Source organism: Oncorhynchus clarkii, chromosome 17 (genome assembly GCF_045791955.1).
Source record: "Oncorhynchus clarkii lewisi isolate Uvic-CL-2024 chromosome 17, UVic_Ocla_1.0, whole genome shotgun sequence".
NCBI lineage: Eukaryota > Metazoa > Chordata > Actinopteri > Salmoniformes > Salmonidae > Oncorhynchus > Oncorhynchus clarkii.
Window position 1 is genome coordinate 74,419,031 of NC_092163.1, and position 22,806 is coordinate 74,441,836.

A 22,806-nucleotide genomic window follows, 5' to 3' on the forward strand; every position below is an offset into this window, starting at 1 on the left:
CTACTCTTACTGCAAGTAAAAATGAATGCAGAATGCTTGTCCCAGGGCAATTCAAAATTTAGGAGGACCATCACGATAGTAAGGAATCATACACTTTGAAGGGTTTGGTCATCATAAGATTTGTGATTTAATATATATATTGTGGCAACGCGCAAATATCAATCACTCTATTTCACAGGGCTATTTAATTAATGTCAACATATTACGTAGCCTGCAGTAAAAAGAGATTAGGAATCCCCACAGCGGGATTTCCCAGCTACTAAACTCAAATCGCGCGAGAAGTGAGAATCGGGACGGGAGCGCGCTTCGTCTTTGACGGAGCGAGAATTATGTTCAGTTTAGGTCCTCTTCAACACAAGAAACAGATTGGAATCTGCATAGAGGGAAAATCTACTGTAGCGCGCTGACTGAACGTGTTGTTTTAGGAGTCTGCTGTCCTCAAAGAGACGTCCTCATATATAGTGCACGGGATAACGTTTGCACAGTTGCACTGCCCGGAATGCGCGAGATCCAATTTATGTATTGGTTGGGTCAACAATAGTTCTCGTTGTATTGAGTTTTTAGTTTTCAGAGAGGCTCTACTGCCACGCGAAGGAGGAAACCGAAGTAACGACTGGCGTGTTTGTCTCGTAGTCTCTGAATTCTGCAGGAATGTCTCACAAGGAGAGACCCACTTTCTACAGACAGGAGCTGAACAAAACGATATGGGAGGTCCCGGAGCGGTATCAATCCCTGTCCCCGGTCGGCTCTGGAGCCTATGGATCAGTCTGGTAAATACCGTGCATTATAACAATATATCAGAGGACTATAGAGTTGACTGTTGCATAACAAATATCAGAGTTGGCTGAGGTTTAACCTAACGCCCAACCCCATAGTTATAGGGCCTGGGGAAATTCAAAGCTTGCTCAATCTACTGTGATGATCTACCAATAAACGATAGCATCAGTGTAGCAATATGCAAATGCATCAAATCACAAATCGTGCAGGGAATCTACAAAGTTTCAGCCAGTGTAACAATTTATTAGACTAATGTTACTCAAACCAGATTGTTGTCCTACTGCACGCTTCGGGGTGCTTCGGTTTGTCTCGGGTTTGTCTCGGATTATCTTTGTTTTTGTGCTGATCGAAACATTTTTGTTTGACGGATGTTTTTCATGGCGCACAACAAACATCCTGTAAACAAACAGATTGTCATTTGCGAGAAGTTAGCTGCCAGAAGAAAGGCTATTCACTATTGACTCTCAAGTAAACATTAAAGGCACAATCGAAATAGTTTTCGAGGAATTGGTAAATGGTGCAGATTGTTATTGTTAACACAGCCTACTTATCGGTGAGAACGCAATGTGCCAATGAGTGCACGCACGTATCGCATGTCGTTGCCAGCAGCACATAAACAACAAAGCTAATGCATCATCTGTCAAGATTGTAGAATCAGAATGTGTAGCCTATATGGTTCTGGCGTCTATCTCCAAAATGTTGGATAACAATAATTGTGTTTTCAACTGTGACGTCAGTATTTTGCTTGTTCGAATCCCCGAGCCGACTTGATGAAAAATCTGCCGATGTGCGTGCTCTTTGAGCATGGCACTTAACCCTAATTGCTCCTGTAAATTGTTCCATATAAGAGCGTCTGCTAAATGACTAGGGTCATAAAAATGATTAGTGTTCTAAATGGAACAACATTTTCTGCATGGTTTTTACAAGCTATACATAGGCTATTAGATTTGTCCCACATTGTTTCTTGATCTTGGCTAATTCATTGTGCTATGCGCCTGTATGTAAGCTTAAAGTGACTGAAACTGAACTTAAGCTTCTAGTTACATCACCCCTGTGCCCAATAGCCCTTTGCCTCCTTTAACATCCATGCATGTTCTAGTTCTAGTACTCCACTCCAAGCCAGCAGTGTGTGTGACTGACAGTAAGTCACATGGTATTCGGGCAGAGGCTTACATTTGTATACAATCAAGTCACCCTGTTATGCGTGGGAATACTTGAAAAGATTTCCTAAATGAAAATGACTTGGAGCTGATTTCCTGGTGTTTTTAGTCGTTGATGTCCAATAGTAATACAAAATTTAAGAAACATTTGGCTCAGACTTTGGGGGGGATTCTAGAATGATGTCATAATTACCCATTGTGTCTACAGGGATGAGTCATAGCCTCAAGCTTAGGTAGCCTACACTCCTCAGCACTGATTTAGTTTAGTCATCCTATTCAATGTCCCTTTGACAAGAAGACCTCATTATTATGTACTATTATTACTTAATCCTCGTGCCCTTTGAGAATAGTTATTTTCTCTTCTGGACAGGATAAGTGTGTGTCACTACTGGGTTGTTTTGTACAGTAGCAGCTGCAGATGTCTCATTTTGCTTTCAGTTGGAGAATGATGCTTTGACCGTCTGTCACTGGGTGGTCATTCTATAAAGGACTATGTTAAGGGTGATTTATCATCAGAAAGTGAGAAGCAACTGAACTGATTAGCAAATATATGAGATGTTTAGGGATAGTGGTAAGGGTAGCTGCAAGGCTTAATTTAATGTTAGGTTAGCTAACCTCTCTCAGTATGATAACCACATATTGATGACCTGCTGCATCTCTGCTCTCCTGGACACAGCAGATGTATACTGATTTAATGCAGTGGTGAGAGAGGCAGTAGTAAACAGTATAATGGGAGAGTAGTGAGGTATTAATAGACTAACTCTACCTCCTCCCAGTTGTCTTGGCTGTTCAAATCACTAAGAACTTAAAAGGATCCACGCGCACAGAAGGTGTGACCGTGCTTCTTCCCCCTCAGGATGTTGAAAAGGTTTGGCTTGGGCCCTCAAATCCTCAAAAGGTTATCCAGCTACACCACTGAGAGCATCTTGACTGGCTGCATCACCCCTTGGTATGGCAATAACACCGCCCTCGATCGCATGGCACTACAGAGGGGAGTGAGGACAGCCCAGTATGTCACTGGGGACGAGCTCCCTGCCTCATCCAGGACCTCTATATCAGGCGGTGTGAAAGGAAGGCCTGGGGAAAATCGTTAGACTCCAGCCACCCAAGCCATAGACTGTTCTCTCTGCTTCCGCACGACAAGCGGTACCGGTGACACCAACAGGCTCCTGAACAACTTCTATCCCCAAGCCATAAGGCTACTAAATAGCTAACAAATGGCTACAGAGACTGAGTTGACAGTGGTATTTTATTAGTCTCTGTGCACACTCACACGGCCCTACACACCTCACACGGCCCTACACACCTCACACGGCCCTACACACCTCACACGGCCCTACACACCTCACACACACTCTCACTCATACACACTCACACGGCCTTACACACTCACACGGCCCTACACACACACAAACACTCACTCCATCATTTGCTCACACACATAATATGCACCAACATTTATACTGACTCTATACACACACACCCACACCCACTCGCATACAATCATCATGGTGTTCTGTTTATCATATCCTGATTCCGAGTCACCTTTCCTCTATACATATTAACCAGTATCCCTGCACATTGTAAATACACTACTGGAACTGACCCTGTATAAAGTATGCTTACATACTTTGTGTTCTTCTTATTTCTTATTTTTAAATCTTGTGTGTTTTATTCTACCTTGTTATATTTAGTAATACGGCAAGCGGTACCAGAGCGCCAAGTCTAGGACCAAAAGGCTCCTTAACAGCTTCTACCCCCAAGCTATAATACTGCTGCTACCACAAGGCTCTGCTACCACAAGGCAAGCGGTACCAGAGTGCCAAGTCTAGGACCAAAAGGCTCCTTAACAGCTCCTACCCCCAAGCTATAATACTGCTGCTACCACAAGGCTCTGCTACCACAAGGCAAGCGGTACCAGAGTGCCAAGTCCAGGACCAAAAGGCTCCTTAACAGCTTCTTCTTTCATTTGACCCCTTTTTCTCCCCAGTTTCGTGGTATCCAATTGGTAGTTACAGTCTCGTCTCATCGCTGCAACTCCTGTATGGACTCGGGAGAGGTCGAAGGTCGAAACACAATGCTCACTTAACCAGCCGCACCAATGTGTCAGAGGAAACACCGTACACCTGGCGACCGTGTCAGCGTGCACTGTGCCCGGCCCACCACAGGAGTCGCTAGCGTCCGATGGGCCAAGGACTCCCTGCCGGCCTAACCCTCCAGTAACCCGCACGGCGCTGGGCCAATTGTGCACCACCCCATGGCTCTTCCGGCTGCGACAGAGCCTGGACTCAAATCCAGAATCTCTAGTGGCACAGCTTGCAGTGCCTCACAGCTTCTACCCCCAAGCCAGAAGACTGCTGAACAATTAATCAAATGCCCCCCCCCCCCCTCCCAACACACACACACTTATTTTTACACTGCTGCTACTCCCTGTTTATTATCTATGCATAGTCACTTTACCCCTTCCTACATGTACAAATTACCTCAACTAACCAGTACCCCCGCACATTGACTCCGTACCCATACCCCCTGTATATAGCCTCCTTATTCTTATTTTATTGTGTTACTTTTTGTTATTTTTTACTTAAGAAAATATTTACCAAATGAACTAAACTCTTTCTTGAACTACATTGTTGGTTCAGGGCTTGTCAGTAAGCCTTTCACAAATACCTGTTGTGACAAAGTTTGATTTGATTATTGCATTGTTGGGTTTGAGTTTGCAAGAAAGGCATTTTTCACTGTATGTGTGCATGTACAGTGCCTTGCGAAAGTATTCGGCCCCCTTGAACTTTGCGACCTTTTGCCACATTTCAGGCTTCAAACATAAAGATATAAATCTGTATTTTTTTGTGAAGAATCAACAACAAGTGGGACACAATCATGAAGTGGAACGACATTTATTGGATATTTCAAACTTTTTTAACAAATCAAAAACCTAAAAATTGGGCGTGCAAAATTATTCAGCCCCTTTACTTTCAGTCCAGCAAACTCTCTCTCCAGAAGTTCAGTGAGGATCTCTGAATGATCCAATGTTGACCTAAATGACTAATGATGATAAATACAATCCACCTGTGTGTAATCAAGTCTCCGTATAAATGCACCTGCACTGTGATAGTCTCAGAGGTCCGTTAAAAGCGCAGTGAGCATCATGAAGAACAAGGAACAGGTCCGAGATACTGTTGTGAAGAAGTTTAAAGCCGGATTTGGATACAAAAAGATTTCCCAAGCTTTAAACATCCCAAGGAGCACTGTGCAAGCGATAATATTGAAATGGAAGGAGTATCAGACCACTGCAAATCTACCAAGACCTGGCCGTCCCTCTAAACTTTCAGCTCATACAAGGAGAAGACTGATCAGAGATGCAGCCAAGAGGCCCATGATCACTCTGGATGAACTGCAGAGATCTACAGCTGAGGTGGGAGACTCTGTCCATAGGACAACAATCAGTCGTATATTGCACAAATCTGGCCTTTATGGAAGAGTGGCAAGAAGAAAGTATTTTCTTAAAGATATCCATAAAAAGTGTAGTTTAAAGTTTGCCACAAGCCACCCGGGAGACACACCAAACATGTGGAAGAAGGTGCTCTGGTCAGATGAAACCAAAATTGAACTTTTTGGCAACAATGCAAAACGTTATGTTTGGCGTAAAAGCAACACCGCTAATCACCCTGAACACACCATCCACCCTGTCAAACATGGTGGTGGCAGCATCATGGTTTGGGCCTGCTTTTCTTCAGCAGGGACAGGGAAGATGGTTAAAATTGATGGGAAGATGGATGGAGCCAAATACAGGACCATTCTGGAAGAAAACCTGATGGAGTCTGCAAAAGACAAGAGACTGGGACGGAGATTTGTCTTCCAAGCCTGAAATGTGGCAAAAGGTCGCAAAGTTCAAGGGGGCCGAATACTTTCGCAAGGAACTGTAACATTAAACTTCTTCCATGGGTCAGTTCCTGTCGTCCTGTCTCCAGTCAGTTAGTTGTCAATCAGTCGTTCGCCCAGTCAGTTGCTCGCCCTGCCAGACTGTTGGTCAGTCCAGTCAGTCGCTCGCCCTGCCAGACTGTTGGTCAGTCGCTCGCCCTGCCAGACTGTTGGTCAGTCGCTCGCCCTGCCAGACTGTTGGTCAGTCGCTCGCCCTGCCAGACTGTTGGTCAGTCGCTCGCCCTGCCAGACTGTTGGTCAGTCCAGTCAGTCGCTCGCCCTGCCAGACTGTTGGTCAGTCGCTCGCCCTGCCAGACTGTTGGTCAGTCGCTCGCCCTGCCAGACTGTTGGTCAGTCGGTTGGTCGCCCTGCCAGACTGTTGGTCAGTCCAGTCAGTCGGTCGCCCTGCCAGACTGTTGGTCAGTCCAGTCAGTCGGTCGCCCTGCCAGACTGTTGGTCAGTCGGTTGGTCGCCCTGCCAGACTGTTGGTCAGTCCAGTCGGTTGGTCGCCCTGCCAGACTGTTGGTCAGTCACTCTGTGGCTGTGTTCCAGGGTTTCTTTTTTGCCGTCCTGCTACTCAGATGATCAGCTCTCACGTCTCCTGGAGTGATCTAACATACCAGGAATCACTTTAACACATTGTAGTGATCTTATCATAAGCGCAGCACGACTGCACAACACAACGTGGCATGCCAGCCTTTCAGCCAGTCAACCATCTCGTCAGTCATAGTTAATGTATGTACAGTGGGGCAAAAAAGCAAATACTTATTTGCCACCATAATTAGCAAATCAATTCATTAAAAATCCTACAATGTGATTTTCGGGATTTTTTTTTGTCATTTTGTCTGTCATAGTTAGTGTACCTATGATGAAAATTACAGGCCTCATCTTTTTAAGTGGGAGAACTTGCACAATTGGTGGTGACTAAATACTTTTTTGCCCCACTGTATGCCTTTGTTCCTGCCGCTAGGCTGACCCCCCCCCCTCCTAGGCCTCAGTTTGACCTCTGCCTGCTAGAGGAATGTAAAAGCACCATGTTAAGCATGCTATATTTTACCCCATCTGTCACTCTCAAAGTCTTCCTGAGAAAACCACTCCCATCTCAGACCTCACTTTATTCCTGATCTGTTCTTAGAAGGAGGAAGCCATCCAGGAATTGGTTGGTTGGCTATGCAAGTTTATTAAAAGAGTTCAGAGTTATTCATGACACCTTCCTAATATTGAGTTGCACCCCCTCCACACTTCTGTCTTCAGAACAGCCTCAATTTGTCAGGGCATGGACTCTACAAGGTGTCAAAAGTGTTCCATAGGGATGCTGGCCCATGTTGACTCCAATGCTTCCCACAGTTAATTTGTCTGGATGTCCTTTGGGTGGTGGACCATTCTTGATACACACAGGAAACTGTTGAGTGTGAAAATCCCAGCAGCATTGCAGTTCTTGACACAAACCGGTACGCCTGGTACCTACTGCCATACCCTGTTCAAAGACACTTAAATATTTTGTCTTGCCCATTCAGCCTTTAAGTGGCACACATACACAATCCATGTCTCAATTGTCTCAAGGCTTAAAAATCTTTCTTAAACCTGTCTCCTCCCCTTCATCTACACTGATTGAAGTGGATTTAACAGGTGATTATCAATAAGGGATCATAGACTGATCAGGTGAAAACTGTCATGGAAAGAGCAGGTGTTCTTAATGTTTTGTACACTCTGTATATTGATACATTTACTTTAAGACACCGCTTTTAAAGTTCAAAGGTTATAGAAATGTATATATGTATAAAATCATTCTTTAACAGTTGTGAATCATTAGTTGGCTGTAGGTACAGTGAGGAGAGCTAATGGTATACAGTTCCCTCAGAGCCAGCTACAAAACCAAGCTTCCCAAACACATGCATTCATTATGGAAACGAAACAGTGGAGACGAGACAACCCATGATAGGCCTGCTTTCTTGAACATGACCACGTGGGCGTGTAGTTGTGGTAGCAAGTTTACTCTCAGACAAAAAAGCAGCTCCTATACATGTCAGACTTCTTCGTAGGAACTTGCTTCCTTGGTATTTGAAGGGGAAACACAACAGTGTCTGTATTTGGCAACATGGTGTGTATATATAGAGAGGTAATTTATAGGAAAGTGTTTGTCAGGAGATATGCCATAGCTGTCACTGCCCCAATATATCACTGATACAAATCAGATGTGTGTGTGTGTGAGTGAGAGACTCAGATGGGCAGGGCAGGTTTAACACCCACTCAACCTCTGCTCTCTGTACTCTCTGTTCAGTCTCAGGGTGTGGACATGCTGAGGAATTACTGTAGCAGGGAGCACAGCCAAGCCCCGTGTGTGTGTTACAGCCAAGCCCCGTGTGTGTGTTACAGCCAAGCCCCGTGTAGGCCAGGCCTCGTTACAGCCAAGCCCCGTGTGTGTGTTACAGCCAAGCCCCGTGTGTGTGTTACAGCCAAGCCTGGTTACTGTTGTACATATGGACAGATGTCATGAAGAAGCGGAGTCACTATCGGTCACATCCACCTCTTAGCAGACAGTAACATAACATAGGGGCAAATCCTAAGGCATCACTGTCAATGGGAGACTAGGTGAGTGAAAAATGTGACTTAGGTGCAAGTTAGGATTGGCTCCATTGAGACCAGTAAAGTAGGAGCTTCTAGAGAGACTGACTGCCAGATGGTCAGCTCTGGCTTCCCATGGATAGTGACATCACTGTATTTCCTGTTACAGTGGTGCTGTAATCTGTTAACAGTCAGCTGCTATAGGAACCGGATGGTCAGGAGCTGATGGGGTTGTTATGAGAAGGGTGCAGCAGCTGTATTAGCTGTTAACATATACTAAAACCATGTGTTGATAGACCATGTTGTATCTCATCTGTCAGTTGGAAGGGCAAAGGTTGCCCCAAGAATCTCCCCTACAGACGGTCAGACATGTTCTTTGAAACATAAACATACAACATGATCAGCCATCTCAGATAATCTAACATGAGGAGCGTTTGGTGTTTCACTGCATGCAGGCCCTGGCTGAGTGGCACTGCCTTCTTTAGCCTGCCTAATGGCTGAGGAGACTGCAGGACACAGACAACAATGCTGAGAGTCTGACACACCCACACACACACACACACAGGACACCATCCATCTACAAAGCAGTAGGCAATCTGCAGAACTAACAGGCCGGTCTGGACGTACGATCTCATTACCCTATGATGAAACTAAGTGCAATAACGAGCCTCCATGAATATAAGCAGAACAGAATTAGGAAAGGGTCAATGACCAGCAACCAGCCAGAAGCATATCTCTCTCCTGGCCTACCGGAGTATGATTCCCTAAAATGTTGTTGCCTGGGTTTTGTAGCCAATGTTTGTTTGTTTGCTCTAGTGTGCGGTAGAAGTGTGTTTATGGTGTTTAAGGCACTCAATGTTACAACTACTGCCCTACTTACGACTTCCTGGAAAAAACATTTCACAGAATTCTGACCACGCCAGCTCCTGCTGCCATGGCAACCTAGTAGGGAGACCCATTATTGTTTCCAAGATCAGTCGGGAGGTGGGTTGGGGATGAGACTGTGTAGGTGGTAGAAGGGGGAGAAATCAGGGGAGTTTTGAGAAACTGTGTACAGCACCTCTCCAGGTCCCATGTGTACAGCACCTCTCCAGGCCCCATGTTTATTTAACCAGGTAGGCCAGTTCAGAACAAGTTCTCATTTACAACTGCGACCTGGCCAAGATAAATCAAAGCAGTGCGACACAAACAACACATAGTTACACATGGGATAAACAAATGTACAGTCAATAACACAATAGGAACATCTATATACAGTGTGTGCAAATGAGGTAAGATTAGGGAGGTAAGGCAATAAATAGGCCATAGTGGTGAAATAATTACAATTTAGCAATTAACAGTGGAGTGATAGATGAGCAGAAGATGAATGTTCAAATAGAGACAAGGGTGTAAAGGAGCAAAAAAAATAAATAACAATATGAGGATGAGGTAGTTGGGTGGACTATTTACAGATGGGCTATGTACAGGTGCAATGATCGGTAAGTTGCTCTGACAGCTGGTGCTTAATATTAGTGAGGATGATATAAGACTCCAGCTTCGGTGATTTTTTGCTATTCGTTCCAGTCATTGGCAGCAGAGAACTGGAAGGAAAGGCGGACAAACAAGGAGTTGGCTTTGGGGACAACCAGTGAGATATACCTGCTGGAGCGCGTGCTATGGGTGGGTATTGCTATGGTGACTAGTGAGCTGAGATAAGGCGGGGCTTTACCTAGCAAAGACTTTTATAGATGACCTGGAGCCAGTGGGTTAGGCAACAAATATGAAGCGAGGGCCAGCCAACTAGAGCATACAAGTCGCAGTGGTGGGTAGTATATGGGGCTTTGGTGACAAAACGGATGGCACTGTGATAGACTACATCCAATTTGCTGAGTAGAGTGTTGGAGGCTAGGAGAGTTTACAGTCTAACCAGACACCTAGGTATTTGTAGTTGTCCACATATTCTAAATCAGAACCGTCCAGAGTAGTGATGCTGGACTGGCGGGCAGGTGCGGGCAGCGATCGGTTGAAGAGCATGCATTTAGTTTTACTTGCATTTAAGAGCAGTTGGAGGCAGCGGAAGGAGAGTTGTATGGCATTGAAGCTCGTCTGGAGGTTTGCTAACACAGTGTCCAAAGAGGGCCAGAAGAATACAGAATGGTGTCGTCTGCGTAGAGGTGGATCAGAGAATCACCAACAGCAAGAGCGACACCATTGATGTATACAGAGAAAAGAGTCGGCCTGAGTTAACCCTGTGGCACCCCCATAGAGACTGCCAGAGGTCCGGACAACATGCCCTACGATTGGTCACACTGAACTTTGTCTGAGAAGTAGTTGGTGAACCAGGCGAGGCAGTCATTTGAGAAACCAAGGCTATTGAGTCTGCCGATAAGAAAGCAGTGATTGACAGAGTCGAAAGCCTTGGCCAGGTCGACGAAGACGGCTGCACAGTATGTTTTTGTGCCATTCAAGGGCAGTCAAGTCTGGAGTGAGCCAAGAGCTATATCTGTTCTTAGTTCTACATTTTTGAATGGGGCATGCTTATGTAAGATGGTGAGGAAAGCTCTTTTATATCTATCTATGAGGGTGACTGTGTTTACGGATTTAGGGTTGCACCTGGTAGGTTCCTTGATAATTTGTGTTAGATTGAGGGTATCTAGCTTAGACTGTAGGATGGCCGGGGTGTTAAGCATATCCCAGTTTAGGTCACCTAACAGTACAAACTCTGAAGATAAATGGGGGGCAATTAATTCACATATGGTGTCTAGGGCACAGCTGGGAGCTGAGGGGGGTCTATAACAAGCAGCAACAGTGAGAGACTTATTTCTGGAGAGATGGGTTTTTAAAAGTAGAAGTTCGAACTGTTTGGGCACAGACCTGGATAGCCTGCATAGTTCTGTCATGCTATCTCTGCAGTAGATTGCAACTTCACCCCCTTTGGCAGTTCTATCTTGGGGGAAAATGTTGTAGTTGGGGATGGACATTTTAGAATTGTTGGTGGCCTTCCTAAGCCAGGATTCAGACACTGCTAGGACATCAGGGTTGGCAGAGAGTGCTAAAGCAGTGAGTAAAACAAACTTAGGGAGTAGGCTGCTAATGTTAACATGCATGAAACCAAGGCTTTTACAGTTACAGATGTCAACAAATGAGAGCGCCTGGGGAATAGGTGTGGTACTGGGGGCTACAGGGCCTGGGTTAACCTCTACATCACCAGAGGAACAGAGTAGGATAAGGGTATGGCTAAAGGCTATACGGACTGGTCGTCTAGTGCGTTGGGGACAGAGAATAAAAGGAGCATATTTCTGGGCGTGACCTCTCCAGGTCCCATGTTTACAGCGCCTCTTCACACAATATTACATCATTGTTGAATTAAAAGTTTGGTTGAAAGTAGCATACACACACACGGAATAAAAGCAATGTTAGTGTTGAATTATTGATGTACAACATGTCGTGAATGTGATAACAGGAATTTCATGTGATATCAGGAATGATATGAATGTTGTCATTACCATGTCGTAAGGTATCGTGTGTGTGTGCTCTTCAATACTGCAGCTCGTCGTATGACGTGAAGTCTGGGCAGAAGATGGCGGTGAAGAAGCTGTCCAGGCCGTTCCAGTCAATTATCCACGCTAAGAGGACCTACAGAGAACTAAGGCTCCTGAAACACATGAAACACGAGAATGTGAGTTAACCCCAACACACACACACACACAGACATATGAGTTAACCCCTCCATGACCTTTTACTGATTCATTAATGGGGTGAAGAAATTCTTGAAACTTTTCCAAAGTTCCCAGGTTTTTACGAATCCCATTTTGAGCCTTCCAAGAGTCCTCCAATCGAGATTTCGGTGGGAAATCTGTCGTGTGCTTGTGCTTGCACGAGTGGACATGCCTTCACTCTTGAGCAAGCTGACCTGACCTCGAGTGAGAGGAGTTGTATCTGAATGTCTGTGTTCTATAAAAAGGCTATTGATCGCTGTCTCTTAAACTAAAGAGCAGATGGAGAAGTGTGTGTGCACCTGAGTGTCTGTGTGTGAAGGGGGTCAAGTGTAAGACGTCTTTGTAACAAGTTTGTTACATGATCCTCTAGCTTCTAACAGTGTAGCTTCTCTCAGAGCTGATACATGATCCTCTAGCTTCTAACAGTGTAGCTTCTCTCAGAGCTGATACATGATCCTCTAGCTTCTAACAGTGTAGCTTCTCTCAGAGCTGATACATGATCCTCTAGCTTCTAACAGTGTAGCTTCTCTCAGAGCTGCTACATGATCCTCTAGCTTCTAACAGTGTAGCTTCTCTCAGAGCTGATACATGATCCTCTAGCTTCTAACAGTGTAGCTTCTCTCAGAGCTGCTACATGATCCTCTAGCTTCTAACAGTGTAGCTTCTCTCAGAGCTGCTACATGATCCTCTAGCTTCTAACAGTGTAGCTTCTCTCAGAGCTGCTACATGATCCTCTAGCTTCTAACAGTGTAGCTTCTATCAGAACTAATACATGATCCTCTAGCTTCTAACAGTGTAGCTTCTCTCAGCTGTCAACAGATCCGTGTCACATCCATAGAACCACAATCACTAGAACCGACAAAGCCCCCTCAGCCCTGTTAAAGCCGTGCTTCTGGTGTGAAGGGAAGTTTTCTGTAGATCAGGAGTAAACAACACCATTCTCTTCCTTCGGGGGTGTGTGGTTTCACTGAATGATTCAGGGGTGTTTACAACGGTAACACACTGGGTCAACCGCTGTGTGTTAGTGTGAAGTCGGAGTTTAACTAATAATCTGACAATGTTGGTGGTGATTGTGCAGAAGGTCTACCCAAACTTCCAAACTTGTCTCTCTGTGAGTTGTGAGTAACTCAGCTGCAGGAAGGGAACAGGAGAATACAGTATGATCCACAGAGAGTGTGTGTGTTTGATAGTATGCTACAAAATAGTATGCTACACCTGACAGAAAGAGTGTGTTTACATTTTTAAAAGTTTTAAAAAACCTCTCTGAGTTGAGGTAACTCTCTCAGCAGCAGGGTGAGGTAACTCTCTCTGCAGCAGGGTGAGGTAACGCTCTCTGCAGCAGGGTGAGGTAACTCTCTCTGCAGCAGGGTGAGGTAACAGTACAAAAGACTGATCTACCTGACGCAGCTCTTGACCCGGTTATTCTTTGAGCTGATTTCCCCACTGTTGCCTGGTTACACGGTTGGTTATGCTTTTTTGGAAAGCCTGAGTCGGCCAATCACTGTTTGCTTTGGCTGGAGTCCACCAATCGCAGCGGTCACTGCCCTGCGTGGGCGGTGTGGAGTCGTGTTGTTATGAAACCCACCCACCGCAGTCCCTTTCTCTAGAAGGGGGCACACTGGGTCTGGCACATGTCTCCTTTCCCCCCCCCCCCCCCTCTCTAGTCACCCACACACTGCCTGCATGCTAGCTCTGGTCACACTCTGCCTGCATGCTAGCTCTGGTCACACTCTGCCTGCATGCTAGCTCTGGTCACACTCTGCCTGCATGCTCGCTCTGGTCACACACTCTCCCCATGTCTTTTTCTCTCTCCTCGGCCTCTCTCTCTAATTGCATTCTGGATGTTTTTCCTGTTCAGAGTTCATTCATCACTTTCCCTATGTGTTAACAGCCTCACACATAATTCAAACTCATTCAAAACCTAGTTACCCTAACCTGTACTCTTAACCCTAAACAAAAACCTAACCTTAACCCAGCTCCTAACCCTCACTCTAAAACTAACCATAGCTCCTAACTCTAAAACTAACCATAGCTCGTAACTTTTGGTCCCCACAAGAATAGTTAAACACGTCCACACACACAGCAAACATTTGCTTCACATCTCCAACTCAATCATCAAGTTTGCTGTCAACACAACATTAGTAGGCCATATTACCAACAACGATGAGACAGCCTACAGGGAGGAGGTGAGGGCCCTGGCAAGGTGGTGCCAGGAAAATAACCTCTCCCTCAAAGTCAACAAAATAAAGGAGCTGATCGTGGACGACAGGAGACAACACGCTCCAATCCACATCTACGGAGCTGCAGTGTAGAGGGTCAAGAGCTTCAAGTTCCTCTGTGTGCACATCATTGAGGACCTGAAATGTTGCCTCCACACTGACAGTGTGCTGAAGAAGATGCAACAGCTCCTCTACAACCTCAGGAGGCTAAAGAGGTTTGGCTCGGCCCCTAAGACCATCACAAACTTCTAGAGATCCACCATTGAGATTATCCTGTCGGGCTGTTTCGCCACCTGGTACAGCAATTGCACCGTCTGTAACCTCCAGAGGGTGGTGCGGTCAGCCCAACACATCACCGGGGGGCACACACCCGATGTCACAGGAAGGCCAAGAAGATCATCAAGGACCTCAGCCTCTCGAGCCACAGCTTGTTCATCCCGCTACCATCTAGATGGTGGAGACAGTACAGGTGCATCGAAGCTGGGACAGAGAGATTGATTAACAGCTTCAATCTCAAGGCCAATCAGACGGTTAAACACTCCCCTCTAGCCGGCCTCCACCCAGTACCCTGCCCTGAATCTTAGTCCCTGTTACTAGCCGGCTACCACCCGGTTACTCAACCCTGAACCTTAGAGGCTGCTGCTCTATATACATAGACATGGAACACTGGTCACTTTAATGATGTTTACATACTGTTTTACCCACTTTATATGTGTGTATACTGTATTCTAGTCCAGACTCTTCCTATATAACTACTGCTGTACACACATTTTCTATTCATATACTGTCCATACATTTTATTTATAATATATATATATATATATATATATATATATATATACACACGCACACACAGTGCATTCAGAAAGTATTCAGACCCCTTGACTTTTTCCACATTTTGTTACATTACAGCCTTATTTTAGAATGGATTAAATAATGTTTTATCCCTTATCAATCCCTTATCAATCTGCACACAGTACCCTATAATACATAAGTATTCAGACCCTTTATTCAGTACTTTGTTGAAGCACCTTTGGCAGCGATTACAACCTTGAGTCTTCATGACTCTACAAGCTTGGCACACCTGTATTTGGGGAGTTTCTCTCATTTTTCTCTGCAGATCCTCTCAAGCGTTGTCAGGTTGGCTGGGGAGCCTCCAGAGATATTTGATTGGGTTCAAGTCTGAGCTCTGGCTGGGCCACTCAAGGACATTCAGATACTTGTCCCGAAGCCTCTCCTGCAGTTTCATTGGCTGTGTGTGTTACGAATCCCTTTTGGCCCGACAGTCTAGGAGGGATGGTAATGAGACCTGTAACATAACTCATGTAAATTATAATAGTGACAAAGTAAAAGTGAACGAAATAACCACGACAACTGAAATAATACCGTCAAACTCAGGGTTTATTTGATAAACACACGGTAATGGGGGGGAGCAGGAAAAGGGGCTGAGCTGGACCCAAGGAAAGAAACAAATATGCAAAGACACCCCTAAGCTAGACTAGCCTACTTTAACAGCTAACTAACCAAAATACAGTGGGTGGTCCGCCCAGTTCTAACTAGTGTATTTAACAAAGTTCACCTACGGGTAGTGTATGCCCATGGGCGACTTGTCTTGGTTTCCCCCTTTTCCCACCAGCAACAAACAAACACCATAACCAACACAATACTCACAGGAGATGACAAAGTGATTTGGAGGTGCTCAAACAAAAGAGAGGTTAAGACACAACGAGAGAGTGAAACACAGAGATCTACATACATACATACATACATACATACATACATTTTCAAAGAGATTGCGCTACTGAAATCTATGAAGAACAGAGATCTACCAACATGGCATTTACAAAGAGATTGAGCTCTTGAGCAAACAAATGATGGGGTTTTTAAACCATGGGGAAGGAACTGTGATAGGGTAGGAAACAGGAGGAGGTGTGTCTTCTGATTGATGGGTTGATTGTTGACTGATTGGGGAGTGATGATTTTCACCTGTGAGGGGAGAAGGAGAGAAAAGAAAACACACACAGGATACACACACAGGATACTTGTATCCGTAACAGTGTGCTTAGGGTTGTTGTCCTGTTGGAAGGTGAACCTTCACCCCAGTCTATGGTCCTGAGCACTCTGGAGCAGGTTTTTATCAAGAATCTTGATGGTTCCAAACTTCTTCCATTTAAGAATGATGGAGGCCACTGTGTTCTTGGGGACCTTCAATCCTGCAGAAATGTTTTGGTTCCCTTCCCCAGATCAGTGCCTCGACACAACCTGTCTCAGAGCTCTACGGACAATTCCTTCAACCTCATGTCTTGGTTCTTGCTCTGACATGCACTGTCAACTGTGGGACCTTATATAGACAGGTGTGTGCCTTTTCAAATCATGTCCAATCAATTGAATTTACCACAGGTGGACTCCAATCAAGTTGTAGAAATATCTCAAGGACAATCAATGGAAACAGGATGCACCTGAGCTCAATTTCGAGTCTCATAGCAAAGGGTCTGAATATTTATATAAGTATGGTATTTCTGTTTTTTATTTTTCATAAATTTCAGAACCTGTTTTGGGTTATCATTATGGGGTATTGTGTGTAGATTGATGAGGAACACTTTTTAATTTAATCCATTTTAGATTAAAATCTACACACACTAATACTATCCTGAACAAACATGTATATTCAACAATTGTACTAAGTTACAGTTCATATAAGGAAATCAGAAAATTGAAATAAATTCATTAGCCATGGGTGGTGCATAGGAGAGTGAGAGTACATAGGCCCACCCACTGGGGAGCCAGGCCCACCCACTGGGGAGCCAGGCCCACCCACTGGGGTGCCAGGCCCACCCACGGGGGTGCCAGACCCACCCACGGGGGTGCCAGACCCACCCACGGGGGTGCCAGACCCACCCACGGGGGTGCCAGACCCACCCACGGGGGTGCCAGGCCCACCCACGGGGGTGCCAGGCCCACCCACTGGGGAGCCAGGCCCACCCACTGGGGAGCCAGGCCCACCCACTGGGGAGCCAGGCCCAGCCAATCAGAATTTGTTTTTCCCCACAAAAGGGCTTTATTACAGACAGAAATACTCTTTAGTTGCATCAGCTATCCGGGTGGCTGGTCTCAGATGATCCAGCAAGTGAAGAAGCAGGATGTGGAGGTCCCTGGCTAGAGTGGTCACACGTGATCTGCGGTTGTAAGGCAGGTTGGACGTACCACCAAATTTTCAAAAATGACTGAAGTGGCTTATGATAGAAAGTGAACATTCAATTCTCTGGCAACAGCACTGGTGGACATTCATACAGTCAGCATGCCAATTACACGATCCCTCAAAACTTGAGGTGTCTGTGGCATTGTTTAATGTGACAAAACTGTGCATTTTAGAGTGGCCTTTTATTGTCCCCAGCACAAAGTGCACCTGTGTAAGGATCATGCTGTTTAATCAGCTTCTTGATATGCCACACCTGTCAGGGAATGTAAACAAATTTGTTCCCAGAATTTGAGAGAAATACATTTTTTGTGCGTATGGAACATTTCTGTGATCATTTATTTCAGGTCATGAAACATGGGACCAACACTTTACATGTTGCATTTATATTTATTTGTTTATATTTTGTTTATATTCATGGCCAAAACTATGTAACCTGCTCTCCAAAATCATGAACATTAATATGGAGTTGGTCCCTCCTTTTTCTGCTATAACAGCCTCCACTCTTCTGGGAAGGCTTTCTACTAGATGTTGGAACATTGCTGAGTGAGGTCGGGCACTGATGTTGGGTGATTAGGCCTGGCTCGCAGTCTGCGTTCCAATTCATCCCAAAAGTGTTCGATGGGGTTGAGGTCAGGGCTCTGTGCAGGCCAGTCAAGTTCTTCCACACAGATCTTGACAAACCATTTCTGTATGGACCTCGCTTTGTGAACATTCATTGTCATGCTGAAACAGGAAAAGGCCTTCCCCAAACTGTTGCCACAAAGTTGGAAGCACAGAATCGTCTAGAATGTCATTCATTGTATGTTGTAGTGTAAAATTTCCCTTCACTGAAACTAAGGGGCCCGAACCATGAAAAACAGCCCCAGACCATTATTCTTCCTCCACCAAACTTTACAGTTGGCACTATGCATGCGAGAAGGTAGCGTTCTCCTGGCATCTACCAAACACGGATTCGTTGGTCGGACTGCCAGAGGGTGAAGCATGATTCATCACTCCAGAGAAGGCGTTTCCACTGCTCCAGAGTCCAATGGCAGTGAGCTTAACCCCACTCCAGCCGACGCTTGGAATTGTGCATGGTGATTTTAGGCTTTTGTGTGGTTGCTCAGCCATGGAAACCCATTTCATGATGTTCCCGACAAACAGTTATTGTGCTGACGATGCTTCCAGAGGCAGTTTGAAAGTCACTGAGCTCTTCCATAAGGCCATTCTTCTGCCAATTTTTGTGTATGGAGATTGTATGGTTGTGTGCTTGATTTTATACACTTGTTGTGGCTGAAATAGCCGAATCCACTCATTTGAAGGGGTGTCCACACACTGTTTTATATTCCTGACATTGCTCGTTCTGCTATTTCGTTCTGTTGTGTGTATTGCTAGGTGTTGCTAGGTGTTACTGCACTGTTGGAGCTAGAAACGCAAGCATTTCGCTGCACCTACGATAACATTTGATTGGATGTTCTGCCTTGTGAGGAAAGGAGAACGGTGGTGTTCCAGAGCTTTGAGAACAACCCCACGTTACTGGAGTCTAAAATCCATCATCTTTGTTAAATGAAACGTGATGTTCTCGGTTGTCAAATGTTAAAACAAAGTGATGAATCATGTCAAGGACACCGGGTGGTAGCACAGTCTCACCAGTTGCTTGTTTTCCTTGAGAGACAAAGTTGGAAACCATTCCTTCTATTTGTGCACTCTGCACATTGCCTCATTCACCCTGAAGAGTTTTTAGCAATTGAAAGAAGACCACATGTTTGTTTTGTGTCAATGGCCATGTCCGACTCGGTCTTGCCTATTACTTACAAAAACTACATATGGTGTGATATTCGTCCTTAGGGCTGACCCCATTTAGTCAACTGGTCGATAGGCTGTTGGTCGACCAAGATCCAACAAGCAGTCTAAAATATACAGTACCAGTCAAAAGTTTGGGTCAAGGGTTTTTTTTTTTTTTTTTTTATTATTATTATTTTTTTTTATTTTTGTTGTTGAATTTTACCCCTTTTTCTCCCCAATTTCGTAGTATCCAATTGTTGTAGTAGCTACTATCTTGTCTCATCGCTACAACTCCCGTACGGGCTCGGGAGAGACGAAGGTTGAAAGTCATGCGTCCTCCGATACACAACCAAGCCGCTGCTTCTTTAACACAGCGCACATCCAACCCGGAAGCCAGCCGCACCAATGCGCCGGAGGAAACACCGTGCACCTGGCCACCTTGGCTAGCGTACACTGCGCCCAGCCCGCCACAGGAGTCGCTGGTGCGCGATGAGACAAGGACACCCCTACCGACCAAGCCCTCCCTAACCCGGGCGACGCTAGGCCAATTGTGCGTCGCCCCACGGACCTCCCGGTCACGGCCGGTTACGACAGAGCCTGGGCGCGAACCCAGGACTCTGATGGCACAGCTGGCGCTGCAGTACAGCGCCCTTAACCACTGCGCCACCCGGGAGGCCACGGTTTTTATTTATTTTGACTATTTCTACATTGTAGAATAATAGTGAAGACATCAAAACTATGAAATAACACATATGGAATCAAGTAGTAACCAAAAAAGTGTTAAACAAATCTAAATATATTTGAGATTCTTCAAAGTAGCCACTCTTTGCCTTGACAGCTTTGCACTCTCTTGGCCTTCTCTCAACCAGCTTCATGAGGTAGTCACCTGGAATGCATTTCAATTAACATTTGTGGAATTTCTTTCCTTCTTATTGCATTTGAGCCAATCAGTTGTGTTGAAAAATAAAAAAATAAGCTGTTTCTAATCAGGTAAAATTCTGATTCTAATTCTAATCAGGTCCTAACACAGCCTCAGAAGCCACCTGTGAGAGCGGAACATTTCCTAGCGACAAATAGTCCTTGTCACGCTTCTGCCGTGACGTCTTGGAGACCCAAAAACATGTTTGCTGCAGATATAATGATGTCCAGCTTCCTGGACTTCCTGGACTTCCTGCTGTGGCTATAAATGACATAAAATCCACTTTCTTCACAATGAGTGTATCCAGATCACCCAAGTGACTTAAAACACTACCAACTGGTTTCAATGCATCCACCTCCATATCTTCAACACTGTGGCCTCTTCCCCCTTCATCTCTCTTCACCGCCTCCACATATGAGATCCGCTGCACAGCCCTGATCCTTCACACCTCAATCTCCTTCACCCTAACAGGCACTCAAGGAAGTCCCCACCACAGTTGCAACAGTTTCCATTCACAGATTCTTCAATATCATACTTCTCCCATCTGCAAACATTTTGACATGTGACCAAATTCTTTACAATTTCCACACTGTAATGGTTTGGACACAAATGCAGTGTATCGACAGGCCTTTCTCCTTCCCCCCGTTCACCATACAGGTCAGATGATGTGCACTGACTACTCCTGGGATGTTCTGACTAAGGTACCAATCATCTATATCCAACGAGACTCCAGCTATAACTCCTTTGGCAGGCGCCTTGCTCTGAAGCTCAATACATGTTACTAATTTAGCCAGATCCAGTACACGCTTCTTCTGTTCTTCATTAACCAAAACAAGGCTGCTTCTACTCACCCATACTGAGAACACATCATCTAATGTGGAATTGCTTTGTTCCCCTCCAGTCCTCCATTTTGCTACAGCTGGTCCCATTCTGGGATTATCAGCAGATGTTATTAGCGTTTGTCAAACACACCTAGATCAGAAAAGACTCATCTCTTCCTCAATAGCATGCAAGCTATGAGTATGACATCCTGGCATTTTAAATCATACTACACGTTAGAAAATACAAAACAGTCTATTTTCGCATAACCAATCAGCCTACTATTCAAATCAAACTTTATTTGTCACATGCGCCGAATACAACAAGTGTAGACTTTATTGTGAAATGTTTACTTACGAGCCCTTAACCAACAGTGCAGTTCAAGGAGAGTTAAGAAAATATTTACCAAGTAGACTAAAATAAAAAGTAATGGTAAAAAGTAACACAATAAGAATAACGAGGCAATATACAGCAGGGTGCAGGGTTAAAGGTTAGGTGGGGGTGAAATGACTATGCATAGATAATAAACAGTAGTACGGGCTAGTTGTACATGTAGGTGGGGGTGAAATGACCATGCATAGATAATAAACAGTAGTACGGGCTAGTTGTACATGTAGGTGGGGGTGAAATGACCATGCATAGATAATAAACAGTAGTACGGGCTAGTTGTACATGTAGGTGGGGGTGAAATGACCATGCATAGATAATAAACAGTAGTACGGGCTAGTTGTACATGTAGGTGGGGGTGAAATGACCATGCATAGATAATAAACAGTAGTACGGGCTAGTTGTACATGTAGGTGGGGGTGAAATGACCATGCATAGATAATAAACAGTAGTACGGGCTAGTTGTACATGTAGGTGGGGGTGAAATGACCATGCATAGATAATAAACAGTAGTACGGGCTAGTTGTACATGTAGGTGGGGGTGAAATGACCATGCATAGATAATAAACAGTAGTACGGGCTAGTTGTACATGTAGGTGGGGGTGAAATGACCATGCATAGATAATAAACAGTAGTACGGGCTAGTTGTACATGTAGGTGGGGGTGAAATGACCATGCATAGATAATAAACAGTAGTACGGGCTAGTTGTACATGTAGGTGGGGGTGAAATGACCATGCATAGATAATAAACAGTAGTACGGGCTAGTTGTACATGTAGGTGGGGGTGAAATGACCATGCATAGATAATAAACAGTAGTACGGGCTAGTTGTACATGTAGGTGGGGGTGAAATGACCATGCATAGATAATAAACAGTAGTACGGGCTAGTTGTACATGTAGGTGGGGGTGAAATGACTATGCATAGATTATAAACAGCAAGTAGCAGCAGTATACTAAAGGAGGGGGGATCAATCAAATTGCCACCGGTCAATGTAAATTGTCCGGTGGCAATTTTATGAATTGTTCATCAGTCTAATGACTTGGGGGTAGAAGCTGTTGAGGAGCCTTTTGGTCCTAGACTTGGCGCTCAGGTACCGCTTGCCATGCGGTAGCAGAGAAAACAGTCTATAACTTTGGTGACTAGAGTCTCTGACAATTTTATGGGCTTTCCTCTGACACCACCTGTTATATAGGTCCTGGATGGCAGGGAACTTGGCCCCAGTGATGTACTGGGCCGTTCGCACTATCCTCTTGTAGCGCCTTACAGTCAGATGCCGAGCAGTTTCCGTACCAGGCAGTGATGCAACCGGGCAGGATGCTCTAAATGTTGCAGCTGTAGGACCTTTTGAGGATCTGGGGACCCATGCCAAATCTTTT

The 22,806-nt window shown here is 45.1% G+C and overlaps 1 protein-coding gene across 2 annotated transcripts in view; it reads left to right on the forward strand.

Annotated features, from left to right (window-relative positions):
• The first annotated feature begins 277 nt into the window (after positions 1-277).
• LOC139371412 (mitogen-activated protein kinase 14A-like) overlaps positions 278-22,806 on the forward strand; it is a 40,891-nt gene continuing 18,362 nt past the window's right edge. Inside the window, exons 1-3 of one of the 2 annotated variants that reach the window (XM_071111806.1) lie at positions 422-770; positions 9,987-10,082; positions 11,952-12,081. In XM_071111806.1, coding sequence (XP_070967907.1) covers positions 652-770; positions 9,987-10,082; positions 11,952-12,081 — 345 coding nt within the window. In that variant the 5' untranslated portion in view covers positions 422-651. Of the gene's footprint in view, positions 771-9,986; positions 10,083-11,951; positions 12,082-22,806 lie in introns of both variants that reach the window. The other variant, XM_071111808.1, reaches the window with a different exon arrangement.